This window comes from Rutilus rutilus (genome assembly GCF_951802725.1).
Source record: "Rutilus rutilus genome assembly, chromosome: 19".
Lineage (NCBI taxonomy): Eukaryota > Metazoa > Chordata > Actinopteri > Cypriniformes > Leuciscidae > Rutilus > Rutilus rutilus.
The window spans coordinates 20547088-20570857 of record NC_140232.1 but is presented as its reverse complement, the minus strand read 5'-3'; the positions used below and the strand labels follow the sequence as shown (position 1 = coordinate 20570857).

At 39.1% G+C, this 23770-nt stretch overlaps 1 protein-coding gene across 1 annotated transcript; it reads right to left on the bottom strand.

The window, feature by feature from the left end:
• Positions 1-757: 757 nt before the first annotated feature.
• cttnbp2nlb (CTTNBP2 N-terminal like b) lies at positions 758-22994 on the bottom strand. The gene is made up of 5 exons (XM_084389415.1): positions 22864-22994; positions 12205-12312; positions 5369-5599; positions 3646-3753; positions 758-2204 (listed from the first exon to the last, which is right to left on the bottom strand). The coding sequence occupies exons 1-5, from the start codon at positions 22867-22869 to the stop codon at positions 894-896; spliced, it is 1764 nt and encodes a 587-aa protein (XP_084245541.1). The 5' UTR covers positions 22870-22994; the 3' UTR covers positions 758-893.
• Positions 22995-23770: the final 776 nt, after the last annotated feature.

The following is a 23770-nucleotide window of genomic DNA, read 5'->3' as shown; positions in this document are numbered from 1 at the left end:
CAACAAATAACATTATTTATTAGGATAAATAAAAATCTTTTTGTAAAAAATAAAAACAATAAAATATATATATAAAAAAAGATTAAAATAGTATTTAAATAGATTCAATCTTATAGGAGTAGAATTTGACACGTTGGTTAAGTTGTGTGTGAGCGTTAGTTACCTTTCAAAATTTGACAGGATGGGTTAGGCTCAGAATAAGGTTTGTTCTGGGATACCAACGTTTTTCAATGGGGGCATCACCTCTGAGTGCACTTATCCAGGACTGCGTCTGAGAGACCAGTCTAGTGTAGATAAAGCAGGAATGTTAAATCCTGCTCCTGCAGGACCACTTTTGTACAAAGTTTACCTCAAACATGCTTCAACACACCTGCCTGGACCTTTCTCACAATCCTGAAGACTGGTTCAGGTGTTTAATTAGGGTTAGACCCTCCAAAAACAGGACTGGACACCCTTTGGGGGTAGCCAACCCTGCTTTTAGAGAGCTACCTTTCTGTTTCCTTCCTGAAAAGTTCAGTTCCAACTCAGCCTGCCTTTAAATCTTCAAGTAATTCTAAGCTGGTTCAGGTGTGTTTGATTAAAGTTAGGGCAAAATTCTGCTCTCCAGGATCAGGGTTGGCTACCCCTGCACTAGACCAAAGGTTCTCAATCTTGGAGTATTGTACGTGGCACTGAACAACTTGGATGTCTTTCTTATTTAAGAAAGTTTCCAAGAACTCAACGGTCAGATAAAGGAGACATCCAAAACGGGGCACTGAAGGACAAGAATCGACAACTACAACACTAGGGTGAAAATAATAAAAGAAGGAAACCTTAAGGTTCTAAACCAAAGGAGTGCTTTAGATGCCACGGGAGTGAATAAGGCAAAGGACTGGCTGTGGACTCTAGGCTGGTTAACTAGATGACGACACGACCAAGTCAAGCTCTTTAGCATCTTCCTGACCACTGGTGAGACCACAGCTCCCAGAGAGCTCAGGGAAGTGGCTGGCCCTGCCAGAAGGAACCGGTGAGTTAGGAGACTGGTTGACCCCCTGCTTTTTGGGAGGAACAGGAGGTGGATGAATCTTCTCCGCCCTAGGAATTATCGGTGAGCGGATCCCCGGTGAGAGAATTCCTGGGCTCTTCCCTGTAGGCGAGGAGACCGCAGCCAGGTTGCGATAATCAGTGCCAAAAGGTGAGCTGTTGGACGGAGGGAGTTTACTTGCCACTTGTTGGCTCGTGAACCGTGACAGCACCTGAGTGACAGTGTTGCGGGCAATCTGCTTTGCAGTAGAATTGTCTGGAGGAGGAGGAGAAGGAGTGGCGGCAGTGGGAGAGAGGTCTCGAGGCGAGTGGACAACAGTTCCTCCGTGTTGCTGGTCTACCTCAGCTTGTTGCTGAAACTTGTGGCGTGCTGCTTGGAATCGTTGGTTGATACTGGCCTGGTAAGAAGAGGGATAGGTCGGACTAGAGCAACCTAGAGAGGCCAGACGCTTGGTCAGTACAGGGGAAGAGCAAGGAGATGAGCTAAGGGAGGACGAGGCAGGACTGCCGGGGGAGAGACACTGTAAGGCCCCACTTCCTCCAGGGAGCATTACCCCATTGTCCGCCAATCCCCCTTCCTTACACCTCTCTTCGGCTGGAGACTCCGGTTCTCTGGGAGTGTGTTGACCATTTTGTTTGTGCTGAGGAGATGATTTAGATGCAACAGGTTTGCCATCGACTTCTGTTTGACTTAGAGTAGGCATGATAACTGAAGGTGTAATATCTTTCTGTGGGATTTTTACCTTTTCCTCATTATCCTTTTCCATCCCGGCCTTTTCTCTTTCTTTAATTTCATCCAACTCTTTCTTTAGACTATTGAACTGTTCCAAAAGCTCTTGATATCGTTTTTCTTCCTTCAGTAGGTTCCCTCTCATCTGCTCGTGCTCTGTATCAAATTCAGCCAGCTTTTTCTCAGCTCTCGCCTCTATCTGCTGAGCACGAGCGTTTTCGCTTTCGAGCTCTCGCTTTAGGATTTCGATGGCACTGCTCTCCTGTTCCAGTTGGAGGCTGAGGTCTGCGACACGCTGGCTCTCCTCCTCTGCCCGTGCTGTAGCCTTCTGACATTCTTTAGCCAGTGTCGAGGATAACTGCTGCTGCTGTGCTAAATCTTCCTCAGCTTGATTTGACAGAACTGACTGCTCACGTTCTAAACGCTGGACTTGAGCCCTCTCAAACTCCAGCTGTGAAGAATAAAAGCAAGAGATGTCACTTTAAAAATGCAAAGAAGCTAGTAGAGTCAGAAGGAATAACATTATACTTTATAGACAGCAGACAATATACAGTAGCCTGACTACGTCAGACTTCCTACTTCCGCTAATTTCATTTCGCTCCTGTAGTCAGTCTGAGATAGCAGCCTATCTTTCAGTTTTCCAACGGCCTGAAAACAGCCGGGCCAATCAACGAACAGAGGGCGGGCTGAGAGCCGTGACGTAGACGCTGATTGTACCGTGGATGCGTAGATTTACTTCACATAATCTGCAAAAGTCGTTCACACTCACAGCCATGTTCACTCCGGTATTTCGCTCGATGGTTTAGTTTTTGCATCATACATGCATTTACAGTGGAAGTTAGATGCGGCTGAGCATGCGCATAACACACGCCATAACCAAACGTTATGTGATTGGCTTACGGGAACCAATGATTTTAAACTTCAGACAAGCGCCCCCCCCCCCCCCGCGAGAGAGAAAACACTTCTCTATTATGCTATTCCAGACTCTGTCTACGAAGCAAAGTGAAGTATCAGAGTCTGGTATTACCAGGCTAAATATACAGTACTATTGTTTTAGATCAGGGGTCTCCAATCTCGGTACAGGAGGGCCACTGACCTGCAGAGTTTAGCTCCAACTTTCCTCAACACACCTGTCTTGAATTGTCTAGTATGCCTAGTAAGACCTTGATTAGTTGTTTCAGGTGTGTTTAATTGGGGTTGGAGCTGAACTTTGCAGGACAGTGGCCCACCAGAAGCAGGATTGGAACACCCCCTGTTCTAGAGGATATCTTGTTTACTTGATTCTTCCTGCCTCAATCAAAACTGAATATCTTTTAGATATCTGATGCCATAATCCCCACAAATTGTATCAGCTTCATATCCATGCATTATTTATACTGTGCTATCATGTGTCTGTGTGTTTACTTACAGCTGTAACATAACAAAGTTAATTAAAATAAAGCAGGTTGTTCACTGCAGGGGAAGCACTTCAGGCCCCTATGAGCTGCAGAATGTGTGACGTGGCCAAGCATCCAGAGAAAGACAGTGTGTGAGTTTGTAAAGGAAACCCAGGGCAGGGCAGGAAGGGCTTTTTACATAATACTGCAGTCTGTACTTTGACCATAACATCACCTTATCCTAACCCTATAAAAACACAAACAAACAATGGATTGTCTTCACACACACACACACACACACACACACACACACACACATAGGCGGACGGACTCCATAAAAACAATGGAGCCTTTCCTCTTTAGAACAGAGACCTGCACTAACACTGTTACACAACAGAGGCACACAAAATCTGCTGGCACATGGAGGCATGGTTGTTTTTATTTGGCAGTTTCAGATGTATTTATAATGGTACAGTGTGTGCATGTGTATATATGTTTTTGGCGTTGCCTGGTTACCTGTTGCAATAGTCTGTCTCGTTCCCTCTCTAGCATGGCAGTGATGTCATCATCCGCAGCAGCGTCTTGAGCACGCCGTCGTTTCTCTTCTTCTAAATCAGCAATTACCTGCAGGCATCCACTCATTTAAACACCAGGAAAAGACAGATGACTAATTACTGTATGACTTCTAATTGCTAACTTGAGTCACATTAATTGGGAAAATGACTTGTGACTGATTAAAACTGTCATTATTTACTCACACCGCCAAACCTGTATGACTTGCTTTCTTTTGTGGAACATAAAATAACATTTTTGATAAATGTCTTTTTTTTTCCTGTCCATACAATGGAAGTTAATGGGCACCAAAACAGTTTGGTTACTAACATACTTCACAATATCACTAACAAATTATTTTTTCTGCAGAATTTTCAGAATCAGAGTCTTTTAAGAATGCAGTGTGGGCAGGTGCAAATCCTGCTGGAAAATGAAGGAATCATGAAGTGCTCTGAAAATGTCCTGGTAGACGGCTGCGTTGACTCTGGATTTAATAAAGCACTGTGGACCAAAGTCCTCTTTTCTGATGAGAGCAAATTTTGCATCTCATTTGGAAACCAAGGTCCCAGAGTCTGGAGGAAGAATGGAGAGGCACACAATCCAAGATGCTTGAAGTCCAGTGCGAAGTTTCCACAGTCTGTGTTGGTCATCGGCTGGTGTTGGTCCACTGTGCTGTCCACTCAACGCAGCCGTCTACCAGGACATTTTCAGAGCACTTCATGCTTCCTTCAGCAGACAAGCTTTATGGAGATACTGACTTCATTTTCCAGCAGGATTTGCACCTGCCCACACTGCCAAAAGAACCAAAACCTGGTTCAATGACCATGGTATCACTGTGTAATTACTGTGTGATTTCATGTAATATTCTAATTTTTTGAAATCCTGTTTTCGTGGGTTTTATGAGCTGGAAGCCCAATTTATGTACAAATAAACAACTAAATACTTGAAATCGTTTAAGTTGTGGGCCCTGAATCTATAATCTATGAAAGTTTAACGTTTTGAATGGAATTATGGAAATAAATAAACTTTTCCATGATATACAAATTTTTTGGAAAGGGTCTGTATATATATACACACACACACACACACACACATATGTGCGAAAGAAAAAAGTGAACGGATAAATCAAAATAAATAATACATTTTCATTATTGGGTGAACCCGATATGCATTTCTTGTTTTTATAAGAAGTATATTAGAGAAAAAATAAACAATGTTTGATCAGGTTCGGTTTGTGTTTCAAAGTATCAAACCCTGTTATTCATAGATCCTTTAAATAAGACTCACCCAACGCACATAACAGGGAGAATAGTTGTGTTTAATTTTGGATTAATCTTCCATACAGTGTTTATGAAATAAATAAAATTACTTTCAAAGAACTGAACGAACCAGTCCTATAAGTAGCCAGCCCTTAAACACACACATCTTCAATACATGCACTCAAGCTCTGTTCCAAGAACTTGTGAGCTAGTCTGTTGTCTATATAGGCATCTACATTCAAACCCAGAATCCTAACAATTGTGTAACCTCCAAAGTGACTGATTGAAGTGACATAAGCGACACTCCTCACAACAGTTTTAACGCCTACAGCTGACTTAGCACTACCATGTTGTTAAGCTGGAACAGCCTTCACATTAGGATCCTAAAAATACAGCCTATGTAGCTCAGGACTCTCTCTGTCTCTCACCCGTCGATGTCTCCTCTCTGCAGCGGCAAGCTGTTTCATCATTTTCTCCTTCATGTTGGTGCAGTGGGCCATCACTAGCTTCAACACGCCCAGCGGGTTCAGACACACGGGACTCTGTCCTCCATCATCCTGAGCCTGCGACAGCTCGCTGTCCCTCAGCAATGCTATGAAGGGGTCACGGAGGTCATACTGTCCATATCGCTCCTGAACAAATGCATCTCTCTGTTGTGCCTGAAATAAATGTCAAAGATAAACAGGAAACGATAAGAATAAGTAGTTTTCACTGAGATGTCTGAAACACGCTGCAAGTTCATAATACGACTGATTAATATCTTTCATTATGTTTGCATATAAGCCATGTGTTTTTTTTATGAGGGACAGAAAGAGAGCAGGATTTCTAAACACCGTGATGCAAATACAGCTGGTCACTATCAGATCCATTTTCATCAAATATAATCATAGCCCTGACCCCTCCTCTACGGGCAGGTGTTAAACCTCCCCTGGGCTGAAGGGATGGAGAGGGGGGCTCACGGCACAAAAGGCCCAGCTGTAGGGGGTGTTGTTCGCTACTCATTGTATGTGCATGTGTGTGCTTGTGTGAGGGCAGGGGGGCAGTGTGACTAATTTAGGAGGGATGGGGTGGTCTTGCTAAATAGATCAGCAGATGGGAGACATGCACACACAAACACAGAATGAAGGACTGGAATAGACATGTGGTTTATGTTCTGGGAGACACATATGCTGCATACTACTCATTTCTTCATGCTTGGTCTTTTGTCCACTACACTCTTCTGTTTTCAAATCTGAGTTGATTGCCCTACTCAAAATATATGGATGAGAAAATAACTGAATACAAAAATATATATAATATATTGTTTTAACCTTTATATTATGGCAGATAACTGATACTCGGTTAATATTAAAATTCTATACGATTTTTTCTAAATATCAATAGACATATAGATCAAATCTTATATCATTTGTTTTTCATTTTCATTTTCATTTTGAGATTTGCTAAAAATAACTTTTATTTACATTTGTTATTAATGTATTAATTGTTAAATGGAATAAGCAATTAGTATGCAGATCATTTCTTCCGTATTATGACATACATTCTAGTGAAACAGATTATCAATTATTATCAGCAGGACTTGGTTTTATTCATCTGTTGTTGATTGGATGGAGGCATATCTAAATGCGAGCTCACAGATGACTGTAAGAGACTGAGTTATACATTTTGATGAAAAATTACAAAGGTAAAAATTTCATTTCATGCTGACTTTACCTTTACATGATCATTCGGTCACCTTAATGTAAAAATAGAGGAAATGACCATTGAATGGAAATGTACAAATGATTATGCAATATTAGTCAATTCTGATTAATAAAAAATCTCTAATATGTACTCATAAGGCTAATGTGTACAGTACATGACACATAATCGGAATTTTCAGAGCACACCTTTGTGTCCTTTTTAAACACACCAATGCAAACAAAAAATGTCGACTTTTATCTGCTAGATCACAATGCATGTGGGAAAGAGTCATTTTAACCAACCAGACTTCAAAAGACCTCAGTTTCCGCCCTTTGCTATATTATCTGCTGATCAGTCTGGATCTCAATGTCTTTTAATAACACAGAGAATCAGAGGGTGTGGTGTGTACTGGGTGTGAACATCAATAACCACAATAACCATTAAAATACAGGCTGTTGTTAACACTTTATGTCTCTCACTCTCTCTGTGTTAAGCAGAAATTCATACTCTACTTATGCATGTCTATGATGAAGCTGTGTGAGTGTGTTAAGTGTGTCTCAGACCACCAGGTCGGAGAGATTATTTGTTTAACTTCAGCCTTAAGCAGCGCTGCTTACTACTCCACATCATTACAGTAAATTACAGTCCATTTCCAGCCCTGGAGGCCTCAATCTGTGGCCCTGCTGGCCTCTGAGTGACCTTATCCAGAGATCAGGGAGAGACACACACACACACACAACTAAAGGAAAGACATGAGACAGCGGAAAGGCAAACATCGCTATTACTATTACTCATACTATGGGTTTTGGATTTGAACAAACCTCCAATACACCAGTTATTAAACTCATCCTGCACCTTTTGTGCTACAGACGTAAATGATACTGGAAATTGTGCAGCTTGTTGAGTTGAAGATCTGCTTTTACTTTTTTTAAAGTGATTATGCCTTCAATGTTGCATGGTGGATGATAGATTGAGTGAAAAATGACATAGACAAACAAACAATGAAGGAGAGAAAATGATAGACTCAGATAGAATCTTTTGACGTGGGCAAAAGTGTAAGGAACCACCCGGAACACCTTAGCAACCAAAGAGCATTGTCTTGGCAACCAACGTTTTGATATACATTACCATTGAAAAGTCTGGGGTCTCTAGGATTATTTTTTGAAAGAAAGGAAAAAAAATGAAATCAAAAGTGACAGTAAATACATTCATAATGTCACAAAAAATATATATTTCAAATAACTGCTGTTCTATTGAACTTTCCAATGATGAAAGAATCATGAAAAAAATGTGTCATGGTTTCCACAAAACTATTACGTAGCACAACTGTTTTCAACTGTAATAATGATAAGAAATATTTCTTACGCACCAAATCAGAATATCAGAATGATTTCTAAAGGATCATGTGACACTGAAGACTGGAGTAATGATGATGAAAAATTAGCTTTACCATTAAAGGAATAAATTACAATTAGATTTTAAAAGTATATTAAAAAGAAAATTCCTTTCAGTCACTTTGTCTCTCCTCAGATCCAACACAGCAGACTCGACAAACACCCACATAAACAATAACAGTCTACTGGGACAGACGGCACTACACACACTAGCGACTGCTTTTCCCACCAGAAATCCAGCTGCTATATTTAGCCATTTCAGTCTCTCAAGACGTTTAGTTTGTACATTAGATCCTTATTTCACTGCTTTCATTGTACATTTACTGTAAATTACTGGCATAGTTGCTTTGCTTACAGTACTACCCTATACCATAATAGCTCTGGATGCAAATATACGGTTTTAGGAACTTCCTGTGATATAGCTATTGTTACTTGAGTCGGCACAGTTCATTTCTATCGCAAGACAGTAGCCATATTTTGAAGGGATTATATAAATAGTTGTTACTTAGAGCTAAAAGTCCCAATGCTCATCCAAGTTTAAGAGCAGGGGCTTATGGGTATTCCCTCACTGTGGGATCCCACAATGTAATGATTCATTATTTTATATTTTTTACTCTAATTTATTGACTTATTATTGTGTGTGTGTGAGGTTAGTATTGAATGTGCAGGACAGAGCAGGATGCTGTTTGTGCTGTTGCTGTTTTTAATCAAGCTCTTGCTGATCTGAGGTGCTTACCGTCGGAGACAGAGAGGAATCAGGAGACTTCCTGGAAGGAAGTTCACACAGAAGGAATCTTGCACCCCTCTAATCAACACACAGACACACACTCCAGGCGGTTCAGAAGAGCGAAGAACCCCATTGCTTCTCTGTGAGTGTGTGTGTGGAAATGACACATTTATAAGGTAAAACACTGGGTTTGACATCCTCCCTATTAGGACAAAATAAACTGGTTTGTTTAGTCTGTCGGTTTTAGCATGGAATTCCCTATTCATGAAATTCCCCTTTCAGAGACCTGTGAACAGACCTGATCTTTCTTTATAAGGCTTAGATGATGAAACGGCGAGTGAGTCATATTAACGGCTGGTTTTCCGTTTTAACCTCCAGCCCTCGGGATATTGGCTCCTGCATGACATCAGAGTGAGCCATGGGAAAATAACCGAAAAGGAGGAGCAAAAAGTGCGCTGCTGTTTCTGGAGCAATGCAGCTGGAGGCTTCCAGAACATCTGACAGGTTTGAATTCACTGCTTCACCACTGCCTGGACAGAACTTTCTGAGAGCAGTGAAGTGACACACACACACACACACACACACACATATACATACACATACACGTGCACACAACGCAACATTGATCAAAGACTCAAGAGCCCCAAGGGCCTCTCATGGTTCCCTCTGTGAATAAAGCCCTTACTGGCCAGAAAGCAAGTCAAATGAAGCTGAACACACACACACACACACACACACACACACACACACACACACACACACACACACACACACACACACACACACACACACACACACACACACACACACACACACACACACACACACACACACACACACACACACACACACACACACACACACACACACACACACACACACACACACACACACACACACACACACACACACACACACACACACACACACACACACACACTTAGCATCTTGCCTAGGGCTGAGCAGTAAAAGAGGCCTAAGCCTAAAAGAGAGAGAGAGAGAGAGAGAGAGAGAGAGACTCACAAACATCTTACACACCAAGGCTTTGTTCAGACAGGAAGCAAAAATCTGATTTCAAAAAGCCGCCTAAAATCTGCTTAGTTATTTATAGCAAATAATGTATGAAATGTGATGTTTATGAACCTATTTTAAACCACATCCATGTGTTGTTTGAAATCTGACATTTTCACTATGTAGTGAATAGTAAACGAGTCAAAAGGTTTTGGACATTTGCAAAATGACCTAAAGATTGAATATGAAAATCAAATCAGATTTGTGTGCAGTGTAAAAAAAAGCCAGTTCGCATGTATAAGATTGTTGTGAAAGACAGTTACTTTGAAATACAAATACGTGTGTAATGTGAATGCACACACACACATATCACCAAATGCAACTCACTTTCAGATGAATTTAGCTTTCCTCTGTGCTGTTTTCAAAGTCACAAACTAATCTCAGAGTCCAGTGCAAACAGTCAGCAGTTGATCAGCAGGTCACAGTGAGACACCAGAGCCCCTCGTCTCATGTTTCCATCTTTCCCACACACACCCCTGAGCTACATGAGAAGCTGCTGTTCTCTGTTATTAACACTGTGTTAACTCTTTAACCAAAACATCAGACAGAATAATTACAGGCCTATTAAAACACACATACTATATATATCTAGAGGGAACACCATATGCTTCTGTAGTGTTTGAGTACACACCAAAATGAACTACATTTGTTCTAGTTTTGAGGAGTAAAGACTCAATTGAGCACAGCTGATTTCATTTGCGTGCTTATCAAAGCATAAAATGAAATGGAAGATGGAGTAATGATAAAGAAATATGGGCTTTGTGCTAACGACTTTCTTCAGGGGCACTCAGATTAGGTGTCAAGAAGTTCACAAAAAAAACGTTTTTTTAAGGTCAGTGTGACATAATCAGGCACTAAAAAACTGAATAAAGATTTACTACAGAATTCAGAAATGTAAGCTCTGTTATAATATGTGACAAAAGACAATGATTACATTTTTATTTATTTTAACTTAATTTTTTTTTTTTTTTTTCATTTATAAGTAATATTTTATGTAAAATATATCAGTTTTTTCAGTTTTTCAAAAATGCTTACACAGTTTTTGAAACTATGGCTCCATTTCTCTAAACTCTACACACAAACCACGCACACAATCAAAAGCAAACACTTAATTCAAAACTATTTTAACTCTTTTAAAAATGGAATTTTTGTGTAGTAACTCTACACACAAATATAAAATGATTAGCTACATACACAGCAAACACTGTAAAACACTACTATATTGTGTCTTTTGCTTGTTCAGTGTGCAGTGGAGTGTACAGGAGTATGTCACATGTACATGTATGTGAACAAATACACCGTATATAAAGTATGTACGCACAAGTGATGAATTTTACACAGTTATGGAACTGATCTGAATCAATACTGAACTGACTTGAGCTGAATAATAACACTTTTGACTTGTTAGAGCTGCTTTACAGAAGAATTCTGTACAAAGCTGCAGTGAAACAATCTATGTGTGTGTGTTTTACAGGAATAGCACTGCCTTCCATTGTTCTCCTCTCTGCCTCTTCCTCTGACACACTTCCTGTGGTTCCTGACCACCAGTCCACACCAAACACTGATCACATACTGTACTGCCTGTTATATAACACAAATCTATACACATACAGAGCTAAAAATAGGCAGCATGTTAAAAACACAACATTCAAAATGCTTTCTCCTTTCCGAGCTTAATATGCAAAGTAAGCCAAATAAGCTATTTATGTTGTTTTCCCCAAATTAGTGGAAACACAGCACTTTGGTGCTATAAAAACACGTTCCCGACCAACACAGCTCTGCCTCCATCCCAAATTTATGTTATGGTTTAGCCAATGCTGCTATCTGTTTGTAGGTAGGGTAAATGCTAAGGAGATTTAGCACAGCTAGCAATGTGCTAAAATATGTTAGCAATACCTAGCAAAATAAAATAAAATAAAAACAGTATTAACATGCTAGTTAAAACATGCTTACAACACCAAGCAAAATGTTAAAAACATTTTTACATTTGCATTTAGATGCTTTTGTCCAAAGTGACTTACAAAAGAGGACAAAAAAAAAACATTTAGTCAAAAAGCCAAAAATAATCATTATACAATGCCAGGTTTATTAGACAACCATATTAGGAAGCAAGCTAGAGAAGACGATAGAGAAGAAATTTTCTTTTCTTTTTTTTTACTTTGACTATTATGTGTACCAAGCCTGCCAATTTTAAAGCTTTTAAAAGCTTTTAAAAGTATTTTAAACATTCAGACAATGCTTTGTCAAGCCAACATCATAATTTGTCTTGTCAAACTTTGCTCTAGCTATTTTTCCATTTCCATTTGGTGACGCTAGTGGTGAAACAACGACACACTTCACAGTGTGTGTGTGTGTGTGTGTGTGTGTGTGTGTGTGTGTGTGCTCTTACCCTAAATGAGTGTATGACTACATCCTGTGCTTCCAGTTCTCCTTCCAGAATGCTGAGCAGCATCAGAAGTTCAGCTTTACTGAGAGTCTCCACATTCATCCTGCTGCCCTGAAACGCACAAACAGATGAATTCAGTATCTGAGTCCTGAAGCAAAACCACAGGCCTCGCCATACAACTCAACACACAATGCGTTAGCAGGTCATGTATGACACAACTGTACTTAGACCAATGAAACAGGATCCTACCACACACACAGATCAATTTTTCTGGCCTAGAAACGCAATAATGTTCCATGCATTTTATCAGTGAATCACTCTTGATCTGAAATGACATTTGTGTGAGTCTGGCATTCATGAACATTAAAACACACACAGCAGTGTTCAGCATCTCTGCATTGTGGCCTGGCTCTCTGTCAGACCACATAAACGCAGGAAGCTATTAGCATATCAGCACAGAGGTCTCCAGTGAACGAGCTCAACTGCTGTACTGTAACAGATTCCCTCAGTCTATTAACACACACACACACACACATACAAGGACAGAGGGAAGCCCGCCAAACACCCGAACACAATCTGTGCGGTCGCTGATTTATAAAATACCTGTCTAATTATGTTCATTCTGTAATTCTTTCTTTCTTTGTTTATTTATATAGCACTGCTAAATCCAACCGAGGTTGCCCACAGTTCTTTACATTAAAATAAAAAAGAATAAAATATAAAATATAAAACAACATACATAGTAACACATCTCACACCACATACCACATTGAGATTACCTGTTATAAGAGGTCAAGAATAAATGCGCCTTGAGCAAGTTCCTGAATACTGATATAGATTTAACAGATCTAATAGACAGAGGCGGCTCATTCCATAATCTCGGTCCCATAACAGCGAAAGCGCGAGTCCTTTGTACGACAAGAAGTATTTGATTTTCTGAACGCAATGATAATGGGATTATAAGGAATCAAAAGTTTTGCAAGGTACACGGGGGCCTGATTATTTCGAGATTTGTATACAAACATTAAAATCTTATATTTGACTCTAAGATGAACAGGGAGCCAGCGCAAATTAGCTAAAATCGGAGTAATAGATTCATATTTCTTAATCCTCTTTAACTAGCCTGACTACGTCAGGCTTCGTACTTCCGCTCAATTTCAGTTCGCTTAGTCTGAGATATCGACCTGTCTTTCAGTTTTCCTCCGGCCTCAAAACAGCCGGCCAATCAACGAACAGAGGGCGGGCTGAGAGCCGTGACGTAGACGCTGATTGTACCGTGGATGCGTAGTTTTACTTCACATAATCTGCAAAAGTCGTTCACAGCCATGTTCACTCCGGTATTTCGCTCGATGGTTTAGTTTTCGCATCATACATGCATTTACAGTTGAAGTTCAATGCGGCTGAGTCGGCGCATAACACACTTCTTAACCAAACGTTATGTGATTGGCTTACGGGTAACCAATGATTTTAAACTTCAGAAAAGCGCCTCCCCGCGAGAAAGAAAACGCTTTTCTATTGCCCTTCCAGACTCTGTCTACGAAGCAAAGCGAAGTAGCAGAGTTTGGTATTACCAGGCTACTCTTTAACAGCCTCACCACAGCATTTTGCACTGATTGTAAAAGGGCCAGGGATGCGGCAGAGATGCCACAATAGAGGGAGTTACAAAAATCGAGACGCGATAGAACAAAAGTATGAATAACTCTTTCGAAATCTACATTAGATAAGAAAGGTTTAGTTTTTACTAGGAGACGCACATTATAAAAACAAGCACGTACCACCGAATTGATTTGCTTCTCCATTTTTAGGTTATCATCGATTTGGATGCCTTAATCTCATACTGATGTTTTACAGTAAGGCGCCAATGGGCTCGAATCTAAAAGGACCTTGGTAGGGTCATTTGGCTGGCCAAACACAATGACCTCTGTTTTGTCCCCGTTTAACATTAAAAAAAAATTTGCCATCCAGTTTTTAACATCATTTTTTAGGCAAGCTAAAAGACAATCCAAAGATCTCGTCGGGTGTCTTAGTGGTAAATACAACTGAGTGTCGTCGGCGAAACAGTGGAATGATACTCCATGCTTTCTAAAAATGCTACCTAATGGGAGCAAGTACAAAGAAAAAGGTGTTGGACAGAGAATAGACCCTTGTGGTACACCCCATGGAAGGCTTCTTAAAGCAGAGGAATTGTTTTGAATTTCCATAATTTACTGAACAATATCTAGCTATCACTTACAAAGGATTGAAACCATTTCAAAACTGTACCTTTTAAACCTACTGTGTGTTCAAGGCGAGAGATAAGGATATCATCAATCATGTCAATCTATGCTCAAATCTAGCAACATCAGAATAACAGCATCTCCTTTGTCTAGTGCCAAAAATATATAATTTAAAACTTTCAGCAGTGCCGACTCTAACTTTAAAACTGGATTGAAACGTTTCTACTATAGAATTTTCATTTAAAAATGAAAGTAATTGTTGGAAAACTACTTTTTCTAAACTTTTCGAGACAAAAGGCAGCTGTGAGATAGGTCTATAATTCTTCACATCATCCGGGGCCAGATTTGGCCGCTTCAGCATGGGTGTCACCACAGCATGTTTAAACTCTTGTGGGAATGAGTCTTGAAGCAGGCTTTTGTTGGTCAAATGCACTAAACTCACTGATACACAGTCGAAAGCCTGCTTTAACAACCGACTAGGCATCGTTTACAGCGGGTGGGTTTCAAATTTTGCACAATGTCTTGTAGTACCTGATGCAGTAATAGGCTAAAACTCCCTCCAATCTGCAATGCAGGCAGGAGTGTCTGATGGATCAAAAGCCACAAACAAAATCTGGGAACGCTGATCAATGATATTTTGGCTGAAAAAATATAAAAACTCCTCACACGAAATCAGTGAGGACTTTTGGTGTGAGTTGTTTAACGGATTAATACCAGAATTTATAATCAAAAACAAGAATTTCTGATTACCAGCATTATCCTTAATAATGTTAGAAAAGTAAATATTTTTTGCATCTCTTGCGGCTATCTGGAATTGGAATAAAGAGTCTCTGAGGGATTCATAGTAGTTTGCTCTTTTTCCATCTTCTCTTTGCATGCCAACATTGTCTTCTGAGGGAACGAGTCATTTCATTTAACCAGGGATTTACTTTTGATTTATGTTTTCTGGGTCTTAACGGAGCAATACAGTCCAAAGTATCAACACAGTTGGATTTTAACAAAGTCCAATGTTCATCCATGCCAAAAAGCGGCAGAGAAGATTCTAGCCAGTGAATATTGCACTTGGTTTTAAACAGCGCAGAGAATTCGACATTTGTAGAATCACTTAGTTTCCTTGACCAGCACACACAGAGTCATCCAAAAGCACAGGTTGAATGCCAGTCGATGTCTTAAAAGTGACAGGCATATGATCTGAAAAAATTGTCTCACAAACCATTACATCATCAATTTGCAAATTATGAGTTAAAATCAAGTCTAACATATGACCCAGTTTGTGAGTATAGGGCTATTTACCCATTGCACCAAGTCAAACGATTCAATCAGATTTAAGAATTCACTTGAACGTGTGTCCTTTCCACAGCAAATATGCACATTAAAATCACCCAAGAGCAAAAAGTGATCATACTTAGTAGTTTCGCCCAGCAAATAGAAAATTCCTGGACAAACATTGTATTTGGTTTCGGAGGCCGATAGACTAAGCCGACCGTCACAGGGTTTGTAGCTGTAATTTGAAACAGTTGAAGTTCAAAGCTTTGTAGAGGTTCAACCGGGACTATCTGACATTGAATGTTTTTTTTTTATGTATAGTCATTAATCCACAGCTGAACACCATCATAATCAAAGTCACTTAATACAGCAGTATTGTTAATTGCTTAAATCTGATTGGTTGACTCATGTTCCAGAGGTGTAGATTCATTTTCATAACTACACAGAAAGGAATAACTTCCAGGTTTGACAACCACATTACAGCTGCGCATAATTTTGCCACATTCTTTACGGAAATATGCTTCTAGATATATATCGTTCTTCACACAAGAGCGTTTTAGGGATAAAAAATTAAAGTGTCTTATGATAAAAGTGGTTAATGTCTTAACGGTTGATGGACAGCTTCATATTGTGGCTTTATTATTTTGTTCAATAATTTAATGTCCATCATCAATAATTTGTTATAACACATGAATAATTGGTAAGATTTAGTTTTTTTATTAAATAAGTCTCTTCCGCTCTTCTGCTTTTGAAGAATGTCGGTAAACATACAGTTGATGGACCCCATTGACTTCTATATGGAGAAGAAGAAGAAAAAAAACTACGGAAGTCAATGAGTAAATGATGACAGAATTTTTATTTTTGGGTGAACTATACCTTTAATATTTTTGAGGAAATTGTGATAAAAAAAAAAATCAGGACACTTTGATGAAAAGAAAGTTCAAAAGAACAGCATTTATTTGAAATAGATTTTTTGTAACATTATCATAATACAACAGTTTTGATCAATTTAATATGTCCTCGCTGAGTAAAAGTAACCCCTTTTTCAATAAGTTTTGAATAAGTATCTGAAATAAAAGTATATGATATGTTAGAAGGGATAGCTTACCGATGTATATGCTATGCAGGAATCACACATTTCATTTTTATGACAGAACTTCAAAACTTAGCACAAGAACTTTCTCAATCAATCCTAAAATCAAGAACCTAGATCTGAGTCTTAAGTAAAGTTGGTTTTCTCAGTAAAGTTGGTTTTCTCAGTAAAGCTGGCTTTCTTAGGGTTTTTTCCTCCTAAGACAATCTAATGAGATCACTTCCTGATATGATTCAATTTGGCCACACGTTAATGTGTTACTAGGATGGCTGCAACAAGTATGTTATTCTTTTCCCTCTATTGAAAAGAAAGTCACACAGCTTGACCAGACTTAATATAATCTCAGGGCAATGATGTCATCCAGACATTACGAACACACTGGGGATGTGGGCCAGTTTGTAGAACCAGAATGTGTGTGTGTTAAATCTGGAATGCATCTTGATGACTCAGTGATAAAGCTGTCAGTGATCCAGCCGGAGAGTGCTTGTGTGTGTCTGCTCACACACTGATTTGATACACCCATATCAATTTTTTTTGAGTTAAACATGGATACAGAAACTCAGTTGTTTGCTTAAGAGTTCCACGTTTATTTTCATGACATCACTGACTAATGCTTTGATAAATCTCTACATAAAATCGCATGCAAATTAATACACAAACACGTCACAATCATCTTTTCAGTTTGTGAGTCAGTTAATCCATTATTTACATTCATTCAATCTAAATAGGAAACAGACTGCATCAATATTCCCGAAAGAATCTTCATCATGCGGCATCCGGTAAAAACACTATCAATGCAGATCAGATGTGCATCCTGCCTTCATTCATTTCCTCTCAAGAGAACCTGTAAAAACCACACACTTAGGCTATATTGTTTGTGTGAGAGTTTGACAAACATAGGTATGTCAAGAGAGGATTGAAACGCTGAGCTAACAAGCAGAAGCGAACAGATCTTGAAAGTATTGAAAGTATTTTAAAGTCGACATGAAATCAAAATTGACCCTATTTACTTTGTTAGCGCATATCACTAGTCTTGTGGTGAACAGTTAACGCGCTGTGTGAAAGGGGCTAGAGAGACAAATATGGTTTTCTGTCTAAAGAAACCTCTGACACTAGGCTGTAAATAACAATTACACAAATACCACATTTGACCAAGAACTGCATTCCAGAAAAAGGAAACATAACTTTAAACTACAGCAATCAGAAAGAGGAAAGTAATTTCAGCTACGACAGCCAAGATCTGACATACTGAAAGCAGACTGAAATTTAAGCCATTGCTTTATTCATGAGAACCAGATCAGTCTGATTTGTGAACAAATTATTTAGACCAGTTGCGCGAACTAGATCAACTGATTCACTGAAAAGATTCTGCGCACAACAACGATGAGCCACAGACTGACCTTGATTCTGTTACAAATTAAGCAAGTACACCAATCCTGACCATGCGAAATCAGCAACAGTCGCAGTGAAAAACAAGACTAGTTAACAGTAAAATGTTTCACAGAGAATAATAAAGCTATGAGGGAACAAGAGAGTGTGTGAGAGAGACATATAGAGAAAGTTACTGACTCTGTAGCCAAAAACATAATGCACACCAACTTGTTTGAAGCCAACATTCACACACAAATTGTGAAGTGACAAATAGCCTATCTCCTGACAGACAACTGATATGAAATGTGCATCATTTAAAATATAGTTCAACCCCAAAATGAATGCCGCGTTTACACCAAAATTACCCGGAACAATTTGTCCCAGGAACTTTTTTTGCCCCAGACCGGTTGCTTACTGCGTTTACACCGCGGTCTAAAGTACCGGGAAGATTACGCAATAGTCTGGTGACGTTGAACTATGCGCGACTGCTCCTCTCAGTCTGCGACGGACAGTAACGTTAATCAGTTTTGAGCGCCTTTTGAGTTTTGATTTTTAAGTATGGAGGAGATTCAAGCTGTGCTGCTTTTGTGTGTGATGTATTGGTTTACTAACGAGGTAATTAACAAAACGGCAGAAAAGAGACGAGCACTGATACAGCACACAAGTCCCACCCCCGAAAGTTCCGGAACTTTAAAAAAGTACTACCTCGCCAGCAGGGACTTTCTGAGGGGGAAACATTTACCCGGAACTTCATTTAGACCCTGGTTCCTGCGGTGTAAACACATACCACCCCAAAGTTACCAGCTAGTTCCTGGGTAAAGTTCCTGCGGTGGAAACGCGGCTTAAAACTCTGTCATTATTTTTTTATATTATTTTTTCGTTGTTTTCCATGCAATTATAATCAATGAGTGCGGTCAAAGTTACCGTTGCGTGCCGAAATTTCATTTTTTTTAATCCAGTCATTTCAATAGGAATGTGATTGGGAGTTTAGAGTGAGGCCGGAAAATTTCCCCATGTAGATTTCACAACTATAGTTCAAGTTGGTTGTGGAAATTGTGCACAACTGGTTCAAGTGATTCGTTAAAAAAAAATGTTTGGGTTGTGTCAACCCAAATTTGGGTCAGATATGGACAAACCCTAGCCTGGCTGCGCCCTCCTACGCACTTCCGCTCAATTTCATTTTCCTTCAGTACTACGTCTGGGACTGCTGTATATTCTTAGGTTTCCAGAAATCAATTTTTTGTAGGACCAATCAGCGAACAGAGGGAGTGGCTGAGAACGATGACGTTGATGTGATCACACACATGACTAGCGTCGGCCAATAGTGAGCCAACGTGTGGCGTACAACACAGACGCGCTGCTCTATCAAACTACTTGAAAAGACTCGAGGCACAGAGAGAAGGAAATGAATAGTGGAATAAAGTCGTTATTTTTGTTTGTTTTTGCGCACAAAAGGTATTCTCGTCGCTTTATAAACTTTATAAAAGACAGACATCTTATTCGAAACATAATCCTCTGATCATTCGGACTTGTTGTTTCCGGCCGGTTTCGGCGCATGACATTACGTTACGACCACACGTTAGCGATTGGCTATGGCAGATCCTGAGTGACTCTGGGCAGATCCAATAGTTTTGAACTTTAACAGAGAACCCGCCTACAAGGAAGTAAACGTTTCTCAATGGAGAGAGGCCAGACTCTCTGTACAAATGAAATGTACGAGAGTCTGGTAGAACCAGGCTAGACAAACCCAGCCATTGGGTTCAAAAATGATTTTAGTTTTATTTAACCCAACAGTTTAACCCAAATTTGGGTTGAAACAACCCAGCGTTTTTTAGAGTGTGTGAACTAGATTCAACTAATTCACCTGAAAAGATGTGACAAAAAAAAATATGGACCAAGATACTTTAATAGTGCTCTTGCTTCTTTTTAATGCTTGAAAACATCACTCTCATTGCTATCATTTCATGGAAAAGAGGTGATGAAGACTAGCACATCTTCAAAATGTCTCACTTTATGCTCCACAGAAGAAAGAAAGTCATACAGGGTTGGAAAGACATAATGATGATGATTAATGATAATGATTGATAGAATTATTATTTTTGGTTGAACTATTCCTTTCTTATGTAAGAGGTATAGGAAGACAGACCTTTTCTCTTCCCTCATCTCACTGACAACTCACTAAACCTCCGACTTAACCCACAGCTGCTGAGGGCAAGCCTTAAAAGAAACATCAGACTAATGTCAGCTTGCTTAATGAATCATTATCTGTAATGAGGGAGCGGGACATGTGTCAGATGGGAGTGTGGTTCACGCCGCCGCTCTGATGCCGTAACCCCATATTAAACCTGGAAAAGCCCAGTAAAACCATTATCTGGCAACAAAACACAATCTCTACACAGCCACAAAGAGTGTGAGAGCGGGAAATAGAGAAACCCTATATGGATTACAGGGACCGAAAGGAATTCCAGGAATTCACACCCCACACATAAATTAATCAAATATTAACTGAAAGAGACTCCAGACGAGACTGTGACGCATACTAATACATCCCCACTATATTCCCAGCAGATCCAGCATCTTCATCATCTCCCTGTCACCGATACATCTTTTTACCGACCTTCTAATTCAAGACTCTGATTCTGAAGCAGTAACACAATAACACCATGCCGAATGATTTCAGAAGGGGAACTATTGCATAACACTTGTATAAAAGCAACATGCAGTGATCTGGCACGTTGGTAAACCTGACCTGTTCACCCTGCTCTAATGAGGTCACTATATCCTAAACCCTAAACTCAACCCTTTCCCCAGGCAAGGGAGTCAAGCTGGGCTTAAAAGCTTTGATTTTCACTGAGAGTAACTTCCTCATTGCTGTAGATTTGTGGTTCTGAACTATTTGTACAGAGTGGGACTCAAACAAACCACCCAGTGGTTACTAAAGTGGCAAACCACGGCTTCAGACTGTCATTGACATCATTGCTTAAGAGATTTTATTCCAAAAAAAGACCAAAATCTTCAATCCAGGATGTTATGGGCCACATTTATTCACAAACTGAAATGGAAGGAAAACTGTCCATTAACTAGATACATTAGAACTAGAGGAGAATCTACAAAACGAGGCACGCTCTTCTTTGGTGTAATTACGTCCTGACCCAATAAGAGCTCTTCAACCCAGCTCTCAAGTGACTGATTCTGACATGCCAGTCAAAGCAGAGCATTTCACCGCATACAGGCTAGACCACATTTTTTCCCTTCACCCACTGACAAACACTTACATCTCTGCTCCTTGAAATCACTGCTTGTTTGATTCAAAAGAACACAAATAATAAAACTGAGAGATCACATTCAGAGTAACATTTCACCAAATGTGTCCAAATCTCTGGCAAATGAATTTGATAGCTACAAATTATTACAAACATAACATCAAGGGTTTTTTTTTGTTTTGTACTGGAACATGGAAGAATAAAGTTCCAATCAAGGAAGGATCAAGGATAAACACTGTCAGATATATTTTAAATATTTCAAATTTTGCTAAATTCAGTTAGGCTACATTTTTTCTTCTTCTGGTGTTCTGGCATAAATACTTACTGTATACTTAAATGAGTGAAATTATCTAAAAATCACAAACAATTTCTTCACAATTATAAAATAACAGAATCGACATTTTTAAAACAACTGCTTAAAATGATAAAACATTTGATTTAGAAAAAAGTCACCATAGTCTGTGCGAGCTTGTTGAAAACATGAAAATGTGTTCCATATATGAAATATGTACATATTGGTTTATAAATGTTTTCATAAATATCTGACGGTGTGAAATCTTAAATATAATATGTATATTTAAAAAAATAACATCTAGAAAATAGTATTAGCCCAATTGTTTTTTTATACAAATATACATATAGCCTGTTTCTCTTAAGTTAATATTTTATTTTACCTGTTGTTTTTAATATACGCAAGTTATGATCTGGGGACACTGTAACAACATAATTTTGATGATAAAATGCTAACTAGAATCTTTTTAATCCAAATACACCATCCCTTACTATTTTCAAAGTGGAAATATTGCTGATTTGGAAAATAATGGCAGGTGAGGTTTTGTCACATGTCTCAACAATCAGTCTGTGGTTAATCTTTTATAAGCTGCGTGATTAGGAATAAGAGCCATAAATTGAAGCACTGTTCAGCAAAATGCATTGCTGCGGTGGATATCAGATTTCCTGCGGGACACAAAGCTTTCCTTTCAGGGTTTAAAAAAATCACTCTGGACATATGTACAATTTCACATACTGCTAAACAAGCAATCAGTGCACTTCTCAAACATTTGAAGCACTAACGATCAGACGTGTGACATCAGACCGGGACAAACAGAAACAGGGACAAAATACTTTTTGTGCTACTTAGCATTTAATGGACATACTATAACGATCATATACAACTAATTCTCTAATGGTATATCCAAATTCATAAAAAGAATCAAATCTGCGTGAGACCGTATTACGTGCATGAGTACGAAAGAACGCTGTGTGCAGCAGAAATTATGTTTCTCATTTAAAACCGATGTTCAGATGTCATAATAATAGCGAGATAATGTATTGGAAATCTGTCCTGGGATCTGAGATTCAGTCTTCCACACCAGCATGCTCTAAAGATCACATTCACACCCTCTACCCTTTCCCTAATAAGTCATAATTCCAGAAATATTAATTTTATTACCTTCATATGTGTTTTTGTTCGCTCATCAGTTCTCGCGATCACAATTATCCCAGTTTACGGAGTTATTTCTCACTTTCACTGCAGGGCTGGCCGCGTTACTGTCCCGGCCGAAAATATGGACTACTGTCACTGACAGATCTTTCAGCCAATAGGCGGAGATCACGGTCCAGAATGCTCCGTTTGGATTGGATGTTAGGCTACAGGGGGAGGAGCTTAGTAAACGTCGGTTCAGTGTCTTTGTCTACGGTTGTTTGTTTTACATGCAGTTTATTGTAGTGATTTCAGCACATTTGATTTGATTTTTTTAATCTAAATCTATGATTACATTCCTTCTTTGAGAAGGTAATTTTTTTTCTGAGACAGTATATTAATGGCAGGATTTTAGACGTCTACAATGTAAAGAATCTTTATAAAAAATAAAATATTGATGATGATATTATATGTTACAAAAAACGCTAAAACTCTGTCACAATATTATTGCTCTAATGTACGTATTACTCTAATGTAATCGGGTGAGTATGTTTTAATGCTGTCTAGACATTTGTAGTGGCATGGCAAAGGTGAGCAGATAAATGCGCCTTTATTTGAATCTCAGTGAGTGTTAACTGTTAATGAGCTCCCCTTTAACCTCATCTTTGTCGCCCCCTCTTGGACACAAAGAGAAAACACATCAAAACAATGATTTGAGAAACAAATAGATTTAAATTGTCTTTTTGAAAAATCACTAATTATTAGACTTCATTTTAAGATTCATGTTATAGCATAGTATAAGAAGCAAGCTGGACTCCCAGATTAACTCTCCAAAACCAGGCAACAGACCAAAAAATAAATAAAAAAAATAACCCCAAACCTGGGGTCATGATAAAAATGGATCCATGGAAAATACTTAGATGATTGTACATGTACC